At 49.5% G+C, this 14,995-nt stretch overlaps 3 protein-coding genes across 3 annotated transcripts; 1 reads left to right on the top strand and 2 right to left on the bottom strand.

Moving 5' to 3' along the window:
- The first annotated feature begins 6 nt into the window (after positions 1 to 6).
- Positions 7 to 7,387, top strand: FOXO4 (forkhead box O4). The gene is made up of 3 exons (XM_004694464.2): positions 7 to 884; positions 4,536 to 5,592; positions 5,879 to 7,387. Exons 1-3 carry the CDS (start codon positions 432 to 434, stop codon positions 5,884 to 5,886), a joined length of 1,518 nt encoding a protein of 505 aa, XP_004694521.1. The 5' UTR covers positions 7 to 431; the 3' UTR covers positions 5,887 to 7,387.
- A 477-nt stretch (positions 7,388 to 7,864) lies between these two features.
- On the bottom strand, positions 7,865 to 9,640 carry LOC101626284 (chromosome unknown open reading frame, human CXorf65). The gene is made up of 6 exons (XM_004694465.2): positions 9,616 to 9,640; positions 9,412 to 9,498; positions 9,092 to 9,226; positions 8,716 to 8,784; positions 8,143 to 8,249; positions 7,865 to 7,960 (listed from the first exon to the last, which is right to left on the bottom strand). The coding sequence occupies exons 1-6, from the start codon at positions 9,638 to 9,640 to the stop codon at positions 7,865 to 7,867; spliced, it is 519 nt and encodes a 172-aa protein (XP_004694522.2).
- Positions 9,641 to 10,214: 574 nt separating this feature from the next.
- IL2RG (interleukin 2 receptor, gamma) lies at positions 10,215 to 13,703 on the bottom strand. The gene is made up of 8 exons (XM_004694433.2): positions 13,589 to 13,703; positions 13,226 to 13,379; positions 12,826 to 13,004; positions 12,486 to 12,625; positions 11,963 to 12,125; positions 11,327 to 11,426; positions 11,016 to 11,085; positions 10,215 to 10,673 (listed from the first exon to the last, which is right to left on the bottom strand). The coding sequence occupies exons 1-8, from the start codon at positions 13,701 to 13,703 to the stop codon at positions 10,488 to 10,490; spliced, it is 1,107 nt and encodes a 368-aa protein (XP_004694490.1). The 3' UTR covers positions 10,215 to 10,487.
- Between the last annotated feature and the right edge of the window lie 1,292 nt (positions 13,704 to 14,995).

The following is a 14,995-nucleotide window of genomic DNA, read 5'->3' on the forward strand; positions in this document are numbered from 1 at the left end:
GGGTGGAGGAAATTTAGGAGGAGTGTCCGGGGGGCAGCAACTTAAAAGGCGGAGGGAACTGCGGCTAAATAGACGTTCGTGGATGGGAGCGCAATATATAAGGGGTTACGGTGCCTCAGATTTAAAAGAGCTGGAAGCTGAGTGAGAGGCTGGAGAAAAAGTGTCTTCGCTAGGCGGAGGTTACAGGTGGTGTCTCGGAAAGAGCTCTGAAGCTGCAGGCTGTAGTCGAGAAGAGGATCAGAGAACTGTGTGTGGAAGGGACAGCTAGGGGGCTAGCGTCCCGGGGCGCGGGGGGGGCGAAGTTCGCGACTTTCTGAAGACTGGCAGGAATGTGCCTCCTGGCCCTCGGTGCTTCCCCCCTTGGGGGAGGCATCGTGAGGGACGGTGGCAAGCTCCTCTGAACGCTGAGCAGCGGAGGTCCAACTCCACGCATGGATCCAGAGAATGAGAATTCAGCCACAGAGGCTGACGCGATCATAGACCTCGACCCCGACTTCGAACCCCAGAGCCGTCCCCGCTCCTGCACCTGGCCCCTTCCCCGACCTGAGCTCGCTACCGAGCCCTCCGAACCGTCCGAGGTGGAGCCAGGTCTGGGAGAGAAGGTACACCCGGAGGGGCGCTCAGAACCGACCCTGTTGCCCTCCCGGCTTCCAGAGCCGGCAGGGGGCCCCCAGCCCGCGATCCTAGGAGCTGTAACAGGTCCTCGGAAGGGAGGCTCCCGCCGGAATGCCTGGGGAAATCAGTCATATGCAGAACTCATCAGCCAGGCCATTGAAAGCGCCCCGGAGAAGCGACTGACACTGGCCCAGATCTATGAGTGGATGGTCCGCACTGTGCCCTACTTCAAGGACAAGGGTGACAGCAACAGCTCAGCGGGATGGAAGGTAACTATGACCCCTTACCACAGTCCCCAAACTATGTGCCCTTGGGCCCCCTGACCTCCTTACTTCTACTCTGGGGCTCCTTTTACAGCCCCAACCCAGAGATCCACCTTCAATGGTCAATTAGACAAACATTTACTTAGAACATAGTATATGCCAGGCTCAATGCTTGATGCTGGAGGATCACAGATGAATAAGACACTGTCCTTGCCTTGGAGAAAATTGAATTCTCTGCTCGCTGCTCAACACTTCCAGCACTTTGGCTTGGGCCACCCCAAACACTTACGCCCACAGAGAAGTCTTTATCCTATGTACAGCAGGAACTGTGTGGATTCCCCCACATGAACCTAGCCTACCCTCCTCCCACCCCCTCCCACCCCCAACAACTTTTCTCCCATTCCTGTGGGATTACTTGGATTCCCTGCTTGCCTTCTAAAACCTCAGTGTGAGGTACTGTTCTGGAACTACTCACTACCTGAGAAGAGGGTGTGGAGTGGCAAAAGGTTGGTTTCTTTCTTTTTATGGGATATTCATGTGGTAAGGCAGTTGATCTTACACACTAAGGAGGGAAGAGGGGTTTTAGCTGCTACCTGCCTCAATTTTACTGGATAATACCAAGAAACTCCCCTCATAGGGGGCAACCCAAAGTTGGGAATGTCTTCATTTACTGTTGAGGAACATTAGTCATGAAGAAAATAGAGAGGGCTCTGACTTTAGAGCACAAGGTTGGCAGTGCCTTTGGTTTCCCATGAAGAAACTGAGGGAAGATCTCATAAATTGAGCTAATCACAAGATTGGAGAGCCTCAACCCCTATTGAAGTCTTGTACCCCCATAAGTGGTGAGGTCGGCAAACAAGGAAGCTCAGGGGTTTGAATGAGCAGTGGGTCATCCCCTGGGCATAAGAAACCCATGGGTAAGATCTGCAGTGTCCCTGAAGGTTGGGCAGAACAGAAAACAGGACAGCTGATTGAGAGACCCTTGGCACTATTTCTGGGTAGACTGCCACACCACAGTCTCAGTGCATAAAGAGATCCCCTCCTTGGAAGCAGCCTACACAGCTGTTTTTCTTTTCCCTTAGGTTCATTTTCCAGAGTAAATGAACCATTTTCCAAAGTTGTTAGTTATGCTGTAAGAATATAGGTCTCCCCACCCTTATAGTTTACACATACATATATGGGACATTTTTAGTCTACAAAGTAGTTTTTCCCTTTTTAATTTTATTAATCTTGATGACAATTCTGAAATTCCACATTTTATATAAGGTTTAGAAAAACTAGGGAACTCAGCTGATAGTAGAATAAGGATTTGAACTTAGGTCTAACTGTAAGTCACAAGCTCTTTCTGAAATCATGCTGCCAGACTATTCACTGGAACGATGGCAAAGCCAAATCCTTGGGGCCTCTAAGGCTCTCACTCCTTGGTCCCCTACTCCAAGGGGGAAGCTTGGTGATGTGCCAAGATTACTCCCACCCCAGCAGGGGGCGGCACACTCACTTAGAACAACAAAAAAAAAATAGGTGACATGGAAATCAAGTAGCAGTCACCCCTTACAATGGGTAAGAATTAGGGGCTTCTCAGCAGTTGACCTTTCCAGATAGGAGGTTGTAGATGTTTTGGTTCTGAGACATAAAAAGAGATGAACAAGTAGGCTTCATGGGTACTGAGTAGCAGGGCAAAGAATGGGCCTTCTCAGTAGACCCCCAAGTTAGAGGATGAAAAGGGGAAACCATGGTGCCAGAAGTCGCTGTGGTCCTTAGTAACTAGTTCTTAAATGAACTAAGAGTGTCCACACAGCCATCGTAGTTAGTAGTTGGAGGAGTCATGACGGCAGGGTCCTAGGAAGACATGGAGTTGTCCAAGTTAAGTAACCCTGGAACTAGAAGCTACCTCAGCATCACTCTCTAGGCAAAGGATCTCTATCTATAGCACCAGTCAGAAACATGAAAGTGACTTCGGAAGTCCAGAGCCTCACCTTTCTATTTGCTCTGGCCCTTCTGGGCTCCTCCCCAGTTTCTAAACACTAAAGAACTCCACCTTAGGTGGTCAGATGCCCCTAAGGTTAGAGATCTTTGTGCACAAATTCTTGAGAAGTAGGGGAAAGGGGTTAGGGGAGGACAAGGGATGCTAAGGGTGGAAGGGAAGAAACACAAAAGGATGGTGTAACTAGCCTGGGGAAACCAGGAGAAAAAAGCTGCTCTGGGGACTCAGAAAGCTACTAGTCTCAGCAGCTTGTGCCCCTGGAAAAAAACTTACCTGTAACAGAATATTAACAGCTAGGGAAGAAGGGAGAACAACATCCAAGGCCCTCAGGAGCTGACAGAGCTTCAAGGGGAACCTCACCACCATCACCCAGGGCTCACTCACCAGTCAGGCAACAAATAATTAGTACAGCTTCTGTACCAGCAGCTTGAGTACATGATGGGAACTTGGCACTCTGAGGGGCACTCACTGTTGGGTACTGCCCAGCTGGACAACATGAGCCATGTCCTTGGCACTTCCACTTAATGAGACTAATCAAAAATCATAAACAACACAATATATAGATTGAGTAAAATTTTGTAGAACAAATTGAAAATACTGTATAAGAAATTTGGCTGCAAGAGTCAGCCCACTTTATGAAAGAGCAGGGGCTTATAGTTGGTCTTGATAAGCCAGTAGACTTTAGGGAGGTGGAGCCTTCCAGAACAAGGAGGTAAGGAGAAATGTGCCTTGTGTGGCCGTGTGTGTTTGTGGCACAGTACAGAATCCCAACCCCAATGCAGTTAAGGACAGTGAAGGACCTATGTCCTTGAATTGGGAGAACTCAAAAAAAAAAAGGTTTTTTTCTTTTAAAGATTTATTTTTGCTTATTTATGCATTCAAGAACTGGGGTATATAAGCCAGGGGTGTGGGAGGAGTGAGAGGATTCACCAGAGACAGAAAAGGAGGCAGAATAGGTCAATCTACTGAAATACACTGCTGGGGGAGCAGTGGGAGAGACAGGAGAGGTCTGCCACGTCATGTGGGTCACCTCTCTGCCCAGGGATCAAACTCATGCTGCAATGGCTGGCAATAGCTTGAAAGTGCTTGAGACTTGTGCCATCAGGGAGGCCCAGAAAAAAAGGGGGTTGTTTGTTTGTTTGTTTGTTTGTTTGTTTGTTTGTTTGTTTTTTAAGGAATCTTCGAATCTTACATAGATCTGGGCCCCAGGTGCCCTGGAGGGAATGGAGCACCAGTCAGATTGAGCTTCCAGGCCCTCAGCCTGGTCAGAAAACTGGCTCAGGACAGGGCGGTCAGTCCTGGGCTGGTGTTCTGCCCTATCCTGTAAACTCTACCCTAGCCTTCACTCAAGGAAAAGGGTGGAGCTGTAGAGTGCTATTTCCCACCAGAGCTATGAGTTCATCTCCCCAATGCCAGTCTACCCCAGACATACCCTCCCAGAGATTGGGGGGGCTGCCTTGACAGGAGCTTTCCCAGGGTGGGTGCAGAGCCCTCTGTGGTAAGTTCAGGAGCAACTTGTCTGCAGACTAGGGAGACTAGCTCTGGATTCCACTAGCTCTGATTCGCCAGGAATGTCCTTCTATGTCCCAGCATCCCTTTAGATGGGACTGCTGGCTACTGACCTCCCCTCCACGCACCTCATGCCCCTTTCCTGCTGTCTCTGCCCCCTCCAGAACTCAATCCGTCACAACCTGTCCCTACACAGCAAGTTCATCAAGGTTCACAACGAAGCTACTGGCAAGAGCTCTTGGTGGATGCTGAATCCGGAGGGAGGCAAGAGCGGCAAGGCGCCCCGCCGCAGGGCCGCCTCCATGGATAGCAGCAGCAAGCTGCTCCGTGGCCGCAGCAAGGCCCCCAAGAAGAAACCAGCCGTGCTGCCAGCTCCACCTGAAGGTGCCACTCCGAGGAGTCCTGTCGGCCACTTCTCCAAGTGGTCGGGCAGCCCTTGCCCTCGAAACCGTGAGGAAGCCGATGTGTGGACCGCCTTCCGTCCACGGAGCAGTTCAAATGCTAGCACTGTCAGCACCCGGCTCTCCCCCATGAGACCAGAGCCTGAGGTGCTGGCAGAGGAGGAAATGCCAGCCGCTGTCAGCAGCTACGCAGGGGGTGTCCCTCCCACCCTCAACGAAGACCTGGAGCTGTTAGATGGGCTCAATCTCGCATCTTCCCATTCCCTGCTATCTCGGAATAGTCTCTCTGGCTTCTCTCTGCAGCACCCTGGGGTTACAGGCCCCTTACACGCCTTCAGCACCCCCCTCTTTAGCCCAGCAGAGGGGCCCCTGTCAGCAGAAGGGTGCTTCTCAAGCTCCCAGTCTCTGGAGGCCCTGCTCACCTCTGACACACCGCCACCCCCTGCCGATGTGCTCATGACACAGGTAGATCCCATTCTGTCCCAAGCTCCCACACTTCTGTTGCTGGGAGGGATACCTTCCTCCAGTAAGGTAGCCACAGGAGTTGGCCTGTGTCCCAAGCCGCTAGAGGCTCCAGGCCCAAGCGGTCTGGTTCCCAACCTTTCTATGATAACACCTCCTCCAGTCATGGGGGATGCTCCTGTCCCCAAGACCCTGGGGACTCCTATGTTCACCTCCCCTGCTGAAGCTCCAAGCCAAGACAGAATGCCTCAGGATCTAGATCTTGATATGTATATGGAGAACCTGGAGTGTGACATGGATAACATTATCAGCGACCTCATGGATGGGGGTGAGGGACTGGACTTCAACTTTGAGCCAGGTATGGCACCCCTTGATCACGGTAGCCTCTCACAACCTATACCTACTCCTGGGTGCCCAAAAAGTCCTATGATCAGAGCAAGTTGGGGGAGGGAGCAGATTTAGAACAAGGAGTTGCAGAACCCAGGGATTGGAGGGAAGATGTCATATTAGAGTGGCTTCTTTTCCAAATAGGACCCCAGGCTCTCCAGTAGCACCCCTCCTTATAAAGTGTGAACCTTGATGGTGGAACCTTGTCATGCCCCAGATGCGCCTCTTACTTTGTCCTCCTTCTCTTTTTCCCACAGATCCCTGAGCCATGGCTGGAAGCTTTGGCCCCTGCTTCAGAGGTGGAGTCAGGCGTGTCCATATCCACTCTTTACCCTTGACCCCTCCCTGGGAATTGGGACCCTACTTTTGAGCTAGGGTGGGGTCTGCTCACATGGGTGTTAAGGAAATAAAGAGAAAGCTGCCTCATGGGGACTATAGTGGGGGGAGGGAAAGGGATGGAAGAAAGGGAAAGGGTTTATTCTCACTGTGCCAATTAGGGGGTAAGGCCCCCTCTTGGGAGCCATCCTTGACTCCCCCCCCCATTCCTACTCCCTGGGCCTTGTAGCAGGGGTGGGCAATGCTGTTGGAAATGTGAAGTCACCAGTGGCCTTACCCCTGCCTTTGGAGCAGGACTTTTTGTAGAGTCTTATCTGAGCTGGTCCAGGTTAGGTTGAGCCTGGGATTTTTTATGCAGTGGCCCCTTAGGCCAGTAGGGTTGTGGGGGGGAGCAGCAGGGACTTGGAAGGGCCAAGGTCTGAGCACTGGAGTGGCTCACCAGGCCAAATCACCCTTGGAAGGCTGCAGACTTTTTTTTTTTGAACTTTTAAAGAACTATAAACACAAATATAGAGATTTTTAACAGTAGCAAGGTGCTAGTGATGGGGAGCGCGCTTTTTTTCTTTCTGAAGGCCTTGTCAAATCAATATGATGCAAACACTACAGGCAGTACTCGGGAAACATGGGAAAGTGGGGGAGAGACCTCCAGGCCCATGAAGGGGGTGAAGAGCAGCAGTAGGGAACAACTCTAAGCCAGGAGAAGAACACCCATGTGGACCAGAACGAGGTCTGGGTGGAACTAGCTGAGCGTTTCCCTAAGCAAAGAGCTAACTAAGCCAGGTCCTCTTATTCTGTCCATTTGTGCCTGGGAGTGTGTGGTGTTGGGGTACAGCCACACCCTCCTATGGCCCAATCACTGTGGCTTTGTGCTATGGTGGGAGAATGCATCGGAGGCCTGGAATTAGTTTGCGGCCTGGGAAGGGGATGGGAGGGGGGAAAGAGACGGAGGGAAGGATTTAGGGTGGTAAAGTTAGGTACAGAGACCTCCCTGTTCAAGGCCCCTGACAGCTGTCCCTGCCCTTCTTCCTTTGCCTAACTACAGGGGTTATGTGGAAGCTCCTTGGTGCATGCATGTGTGCGTGTGTGTGTCTGTGTGTGTGTGTGTGTGTGTGTTGGCAAATGGGGAAGGGGTAGAACAGAGAAGGGGGAGCTGGGGAGCTTGGCTGAGGGTATAAGAAATGAGTGGGGATGGAAGGGAATGTGGATCAGGTTTACTAACACCTGCCAGGGAGGCCATCTGGGGCTCCTCCACCCCAGGCCCCAGCAGCCCCTCCCCCAGTCCCCTTTGCATTGTCCCCTCCCCCACTCCTGCTGTGGGTTCCCATCATTTCCTGTGTCAGCGCCTGGCCTACCCAGATTGTATCATGTGCTAGATTGGAGTGGAGAAGTGTGTCAAATCAATAAATGAATAAATTCAATAAATGCCTATAACCAGCTCTGGTTTCTGCTGCCTCCTTGCTCCCCTCGGATAAGGGGGAGGGAGGGGGAAGGCAAAGAGCCAGAGGAGGGACTTCCCAGAGGCAGAGAGATGGGGGGTGGGGGAATTTCCGGCTGGGAGAGGTGGTGGAGGGGGGAGGGGAGGGAAGATGCCGATTAGTCACCTAACCCCAGCAGGAGTAGGCGGGCTGAGATAGGCCTCCCAAGGGGAGATAGTCTGGTTGAAGAAGACCCCACCCCCTACTCCATCCCTCAAAGACTCATTGTACTAGACTTCAGTCTTTTCTCACCCCCACCCATGTGCCTGTTCCTGCCGTTCTTATCCACTCTGAGCGCCTCCATGGTGCCTGGGGCACCTTTATGCTTTGGTGCAGATATTGGGAGAAGTATTTCTCAAAAAAGGAACCTCACATAAAATTCCAGTCATTTCATACCTAGTATTACTGCTCTCACTTGGTCATTTTATTTAGTTAACGATGTTTATCCCTCCTGAAAAACTCCACTCTGGACTTATAGAGAGGCCCCCTGCGAGTGGGCCCGTCTTCATCAGATCTTCCAGATTTGGACTAGGAAAGGTAAAGGTCAGCAAGTAAGTTAAAAAAATTAAAAGTGTCCCCTTCAGAGAAACTTTCTACCAACTAGGGCCAAAATCAAGACAAATTCACCCCAGGGGGGCAGGGTAGATAACCTTTAGCTGGCTGCTGGGAAAAGGTGGGTGCTGGGACAGGCCACGTTTAGGAAGTCTTACTGGAAGGTTCACAGAGGATTCAATTTGAGTGACTTTCTTGGCTTCTTGACTTCTAAGCATCTTTATTCGGCTTCTCTCCAGGAAGTCACACTGTGTGCGTAAGGCATCTAGGAACCGGGAAAAAGTACCCCCACATCCAAGGCCTAGAGACCTGCCTTGCTCATCCCTCCAGTCATTCAGATGATCTGTAACTGTATCTAAAGTTAGGCTGAGGTGTGACCTGAGTCTAAGTTTTGCCCTTTTCAGTGGGAATTAGAACACCAAGATTCCAAGAGAAAAGAATGAAGGGGAAGATGGAAATTACAGGGTGGTAGTAGGGAGATACACTGAAAAGATGACAAAAAAAAAAAGATGACCAAGAAGAGCAGGGAGAGTTAAGTGACATACCAACTGCACCTGTTTTAAGCAAAACATCCTCCTAAAGTTGACCTAGACGCTCTCCCTGCTTTCCTAAGATTCTGTGATCTTACCTGCTGTATTACCCTAGCCCCATTCCTATATTCCCCAACCGCCCCCCTCAGCTATGTACAGTGTTCTCCATGTTCTTCTCTCCATGTTCATCATACTCCTTACCCGTTAGCTCAGGTTCTGGATTCTTCAGGAGGGGCACAAAGGCTCTGTAAGCATTTTCAAATCTGGTTCCTGTGGATACAGCAGTGTACTATCCCCAGTCCCTGTGACCCAGTCTCCACCCTTCCAAGATTTCAGGACCTTAGCAGTCAGCACTACCTTGAACTGGTGTACCTTATTTTCCTCCCATTATGTCCATCCCTAGGATCAAGTGTGGGACGTGTGAACTTAGCCTATAGTCTTAAAGCAGTGACCTTTCTTAAACTGACTAGACATGGTTGATTTAGATCTAGTTGAAGGTGCCCAACTTTAGGGACAAGATACACAATCCACCTTGAGGGCCTTGCTCTATCCCTAAGGTATGTTCCCAAGACTCTACCTGGTGGCCCACGCTCAATCTTACAAACGTAGTAGGTGTTTCGAGCCGTGAGGTATTTGGTGGCATACTCTGTAGGGGTCTTCAGCAGGAAAAGCAACTTCATTGTCCCCGTTTCATCACACAAATCGATAGTGACTAGAGGGAAGCCACAGGATAACTGGGACAAGTAAAGAAAGAAAGTGGGAGCAATAGGGGCCAGGGAATCCTATACAGAATGGATTGGAGGAACTACTTTCTTATCAGAAGAAGGGCTGGGGGGTCTGGATGTGACCCCACTACTTCTGACCCTTGGCCATTAGTCCCCTCCCCTAACTCCTCACCTGTTTTAGCCAACCCCAATTTACTGCGGGTGTAATGAAGCAACAGGAGGACAGAGCAGTTGGTATTGACCAGAAATTGCTGGTTATCTGCAAAGAAAGGATGGGACATATGGCCCTTCTCTTAATATGCCATTCCTGTGGTCTTCACCATCCTCAGACTTCCCCAGCCAACAACAAAGAATGGATCTCTGTGATGCCCCTCACCTCCATGCTTGATAAAGATGAACATATTCTCAAGATGTCACTCTTCACAGAGAATCTTGAACAGTCATACAGGAGGAGGGTGTTCTAGAGGTCTTGTCGGGGAAGAAAAGGGGGCCATAGGGTTGAAGGACTAAAGAAGAAGATCTGAAGAAGCCAAGACTGGGAGACAGGAGAGTGCTATTGGTAGTTGTAGCCATCCAGTGTCCCTAGGGGGTGGGGCCTGAGACTGCAGTAGAGGGATTATGAGGTCAGAAGTGGTGTAAGTGTGACAGAAAGTGGAGTCAGGAATTAAGAGAGATGAACCTGGTTGGGGGTCTGTAAAAGACTTTTTGGGATGGGGACAACATGTAAACCTCTCTAAACTGGACCCTGGAAGGAGTACAGGGCATGGAGAGAAAAGTTGCTTTCTAGAACAGTTGTCCTAGTTCATTAGTAGTACCAGCGCTGTCTAGTGTGAGTCTATTACAACTTCCAACCCTCAGCACCTTGCTTCCCACCCCAAATCCCCACCTTTCCCTGGTTCCCTACCCCAACAACAGACATTCTTGATGATTAGGAACAGAAACTTTATTTTGCATTGATTCAGGAACAATTGGAACAATTGGAAGGTTAATGGGAAGAAGGAGGGATGAATGAGAAAGGATTTGTTGAAGAGGAAGGGCTGGGTTAGGGAAGCTGAGAAGCATGTACAAGGCAAAGGGGCAGGCAGTTAAGTAGGGCATCCTAAATATGAAGGCACAGTTACAGGGGGGCACAAAATTCAAAATCAGGCAAGGGAAGGGGAGGTGTTGAAAGTGGGCATTGGATCCAGGCTGTTGTTTGAGGGAAGTTAGTACATATTAGGGCTATAAGACTCTGGGGTTCTGTCAGTATCAGGGCTCAGGCTTCAGGGTATAAGAGGGAGGAGCCCAGTAGGGGCTATGTTGGCTGCAGGGGGAGCCTCCAGGACACTCCCCTAGGGCCCCTCCTTTTGGGGGAATCTCACTGACATGACAGAACCGTTCACTGTAGTCTGGTTGCAGACTCTCCGCCAACCCCTTAGATACACCACTCCAGTCCTAAAGACAGAGATTTCCAGGTCAGAGGTCCATTCGGGACTAGAAATGAAAGGCCCAGGCTGTGCGCCAAGGAGCTCTCACAGCATCAGCAACTACTGTGATTACAGAAGAAACACACACTGCTGGCCCCCAATACCACTGTTGCTTTCTGCCTCAATCAATCAATAATCTCAGTTCTTCTGTGTTTCTCTGTCTAGCCCATACCCCCATCGGTTGGCCACATCCTGACAGTGAAGGTGCCCCTCCTCTCCCCTTGCATCTGCCCCCTCTCCCCATACTCTATCTTGCTGGTAGACAGTTGACAGTTGACAGACTGCAGTCTGCCAATGACAGTGTTCTTACCGAAAAGTTGCCATGGTATTCAGTAACCAGATCCTCCAGGTTCTTGAGAGTGGGAATTCGGGGCATGGTCCTGAGCAGAAAGAAAAGGGAAACAGGAGCATGTGGGTTAAGTTCTTTGATTATCCTTTTCCCTGTTCTACCATATGATATAAAGTGATTCTGTGCTCTGGGTCTGCAGCTTCCTTCGTCACCACACCCACTTGGGCAAGCTCTCATTCCTTACAGTCCTGGCCTCTACTTTGCAGACCCAGTAACCCTTTTGCTAGTCCCCGCCACCCTCACCTCACTTTCTGGGCTTCCCAAAATCTCACCGTTCCAGCCAGCAGTACACAAAGATGAGGCTAATAAAAATCAATCCCATGGAGCCCAGGGGGATGAACACAGCTTCCGATGCAAACAACGAAGGATTCTCTATAGAGTAGAAGCAAGGAAAAGGAATCTAACATTTGCAGTGCTCTTAATATGTGCCAATGCTTGATGCCAGGCACTGAGCTAGACACCCTCTGCATACTTAATCCTCACAATTACTCAGCAGGGGAACAATTGTTATCACCATTTCATTATTATCACCATTTCGATGAGAAAAAAAAAAACAGAATCAAAGAGATTTTCAAAGAGATTTAGTGATTTAAAGCCTCGATCTGTCTCACTCAAAAGCCATCTTCTTGCCACCTTTCTGGCAATGCTATTGTGAAATTTCAAACATTCTATCTCCTCCTTGAGCACTTCTTGGCTTCTTTTTCAATCCACTCCTCCCACCCCAACAACACTCTGACCCAACCCTATTCAGAATGACCCTGCTTCCTGGGGGTTACCTTTGAAAAATGAGCTGAGCTAAGACAACATGTTTGAGGCCTAAGGGTAGGAAGGCAGAGGAAATAGCAGTGGTGCTAGCAAGGCTGTAGTGCTGGGCTCATCAGTAGAGCCTTGCATTAAGCCCATCTCACCCCTTGAAGTATTGCTGCCCCACTGGATTGTGTGACTCCATTCACTCCAAAGCTGAGCACTGCCACAGAGTGGGTTAAACCGGCTCTGAACACGGAATGTGTAAAGTTTCTGCGCATCCACACTAGGTAGAGAGAGGCTGTGTCTGTGATCCACTGGTTGTTCCTTGGGGAGAAAGAAGGTGAGAAAAGCTTAGATGTCTATAAAAGAAGGGGAAATTAAAACTGCTACCCCGACCCATGTCATCTTCTTTCCATTCCTCCCTCCTCTGGACTTGGCAAGTTTAACGTACTCCCTTCACTGACTAGGTCAAATGTTTCTTCTCCTGGTCCCCTTTTGCTTATCTATCTGAGTAGAGAAACCTTGATGAAGACTCACTGGAGATGATAGGAAAAGGAACTGGAGCGGAACAGAGGATGAGCAGAGAACAGGAGCTTAGCAACAGGGCCTCCCATTTGGCTAACTAAATCCTTTACCCCCACTTGCTTGGCCTTGGCTTCTATGCTCTGGTATCCAATCACTCACAGTCCAGCTTTGGTCCCGGTTACTCCGATACTGCACCAGGTGCTCCAAGCATTTGTTCAAGTATCTGTTGCTCCAGCTCAGTTCTAGCTGAGACTCGCTCAGGTTACGAAGTGTTAGATTCTCCGGAGCCCAGGGGATCACTGGAGATATGTGTGCATGTGTGGTCAATGAACTGGCCAGACAAGTCAGGATCCTGAAAGTCATAAACCAGCCCCTGCCCCCAAACTTCCCCATCCCAATCCCTCCTTGCTTCCTTTGTGCCCTTATGGCAAAAGGACACCATCCCATATATTCCAGTACCCTGAATACCCCTAGACCCTTAACCACCTTTCCAAATTACCCAGATTCTGCAGTTTCAGTGTCTGTGTGGCCTCCCTTTGGGGATTCTGCGGGTCCTGGAGCTGGACAAAAAATGTGTCATAGAGTCGGATTTTATCTTCTCCAAACCAGCAGCCAGAAGTAATGTCTTTAGACATTAGATAGTGGCCACACTCTTGGACTTCGTCACTTTTCTGATACCTGGAGAAAGGTTTAAACAGAAGGGTTAAACAGTGGGGTAAACTTGGGGACCACAGGAATCCATGGCGCAGCCCCATCTCCTCTGAACTCACACCTTGCTCCAGGAGAAAATAGTGGAGAGCCTGAGATGCTGACTACCCTCTTTCTTGGTCACCATACATCCTCTCATCCAGACCACCTCCTCTTCCTCCCCTGTGCAATCCCCTCTTCCATTCTCATACCAATAATGCAGCGTCAGGTTGGTGGACTGGGATGCAGAGCTGCTGTTCCAAGTGCAATTCATGTAGTCACCATTGAACACTAAACACTGAACCACTGGAAGGGGCAGGGTAGAAGCAGTGAGGGTGCCAGGGGGGCTAGAGGTCGGGGAGAAATCTGGGTTGGGGAGAACATGAAGTGGAGGAGGGGAAAAGAAGAAATGGTGGTCAAAAGAAGGAGCAGTATGAGGCAGGGTATCATTCCCTTGCCCTCCTCACAACACTCTTAAATTCTGCCCATATCATTTTAATGTCTAGTGGCAGGTTCCACATTTCTACAAGGCCCCTTCCCACAGCCTCCCTTCTCACCAGCCCCAGGTTTCCCACCAGTTATGATGCCTTCATTCCCACTGGACGTGAAGACCTTGGAGTTCAGCCCCATTCCCAGCAGAGGCAGCTGCAGGAATAAGAGGGAGCTGAGTGGCGATGGTGGCTTCAACATGGCGCTTGCTCTTCGTTCCCTGGGTGTAGACTGTGTCAGGAGTCTGGGCCCCTCACCCTCTACCCTTCCCCACCCACACATTTCCTTCTGTCATAGTTTCCGGTGGAAAGAACCTTAGAAAACCAGGGTTCTACAGAGGGTGTGGCAAATGTGTGCTGTGACACAGGCAAAGTCTTCTGGGAGATTAGGTGTTAAATCTAATCTGTAGGTATAAAGCTGCCACTGCAAAGCGGTGTTTAGTAGAGACTAGGGCTGGGTATACAATACTGTCAAGGAATCAAGAATCTCAGGTCACCTAGATCCTGGGAAGAATCTGTTCCCCATCATCACCACTATTCTTAAGCATCTTCTCACCTAAATCATTTTATCTCATATCTCAGAGTCTGAACCTCCCCCGCCCCATTTTACACTGTGTTCCTTCCTTAGCTCAGTCATCCTGAAATTTCTGACAAAGGTCTACAGTCTTGGGTGGAGGGGAAATACAGTCCCAACCCCTGTGGGCTCACAGACAGCTAGCTGTCTTTCCTCTCGACTTACCAATCCAGTGTATTTACCCCTAGCTGCTACTTCAGTTAGGTCCCTGCTAAGACTGGCAAGGAGGTCTGACTTAAATGCACATTCTAGCAATGGAGAAACCGCAATACCAGCTCAAACTCCTCCTCATCTTCCCCCAAATGTGTTTCTTTTCTCGTGTTCCCTATCTCAGTTAATGTATCATCACCCTCTCAGTCACCCAGACTTGAAGCGTCTCTCGCCCTGAGAGTCTAATCAGCTTTACTTCTATGGTGCTTCTCCCAGCAGTCTCTCTTTCTTTCCATGACCACAGCCACTGTGCCAAACCAGCCTTTCATTCCCTCTAGTAATGATTATTACTAGAATCCACTAACTGATCTCCCTTTCTACGGCTTCCTACTCTCTAATCCATTCTTTATATTGTTGCCAGATTTATCTTCACCCAGAGATGAATGAAGACACTACTTACAGAAATTGTTCATTCAACAAACCTTTATCAAGTTTTTAATATGTAGCCTGGCATTGTGCTTATGTTCTAACACACCCTACTTTTCTGTGGGTTAAAATTCCTTATTAGCTCAAATGCTAATGAGCTCCTCCAATATGTTTCCCTCTTTCCAGGTTGGAATTACTCTTCCTATAGTAGATCAATGACCTCTTGTCATCGCAACCCTTATTATTTTTTTATTTATTGTTTTTATTATATAGCACTCTTTTTTTCTCAAATAGGCGATGCCATAATAAAATATGACCTCTAGAGTCAAGAAAGTATCCTGGTC

Source organism: Condylura cristata, unplaced genomic scaffold (assembly GCF_000260355.1).
Source record: "Condylura cristata isolate star-nosed mole 26May11 unplaced genomic scaffold, ConCri1.0 scaffold00043, whole genome shotgun sequence".
NCBI lineage: Eukaryota > Metazoa > Chordata > Mammalia > Eulipotyphla > Talpidae > Condylura > Condylura cristata.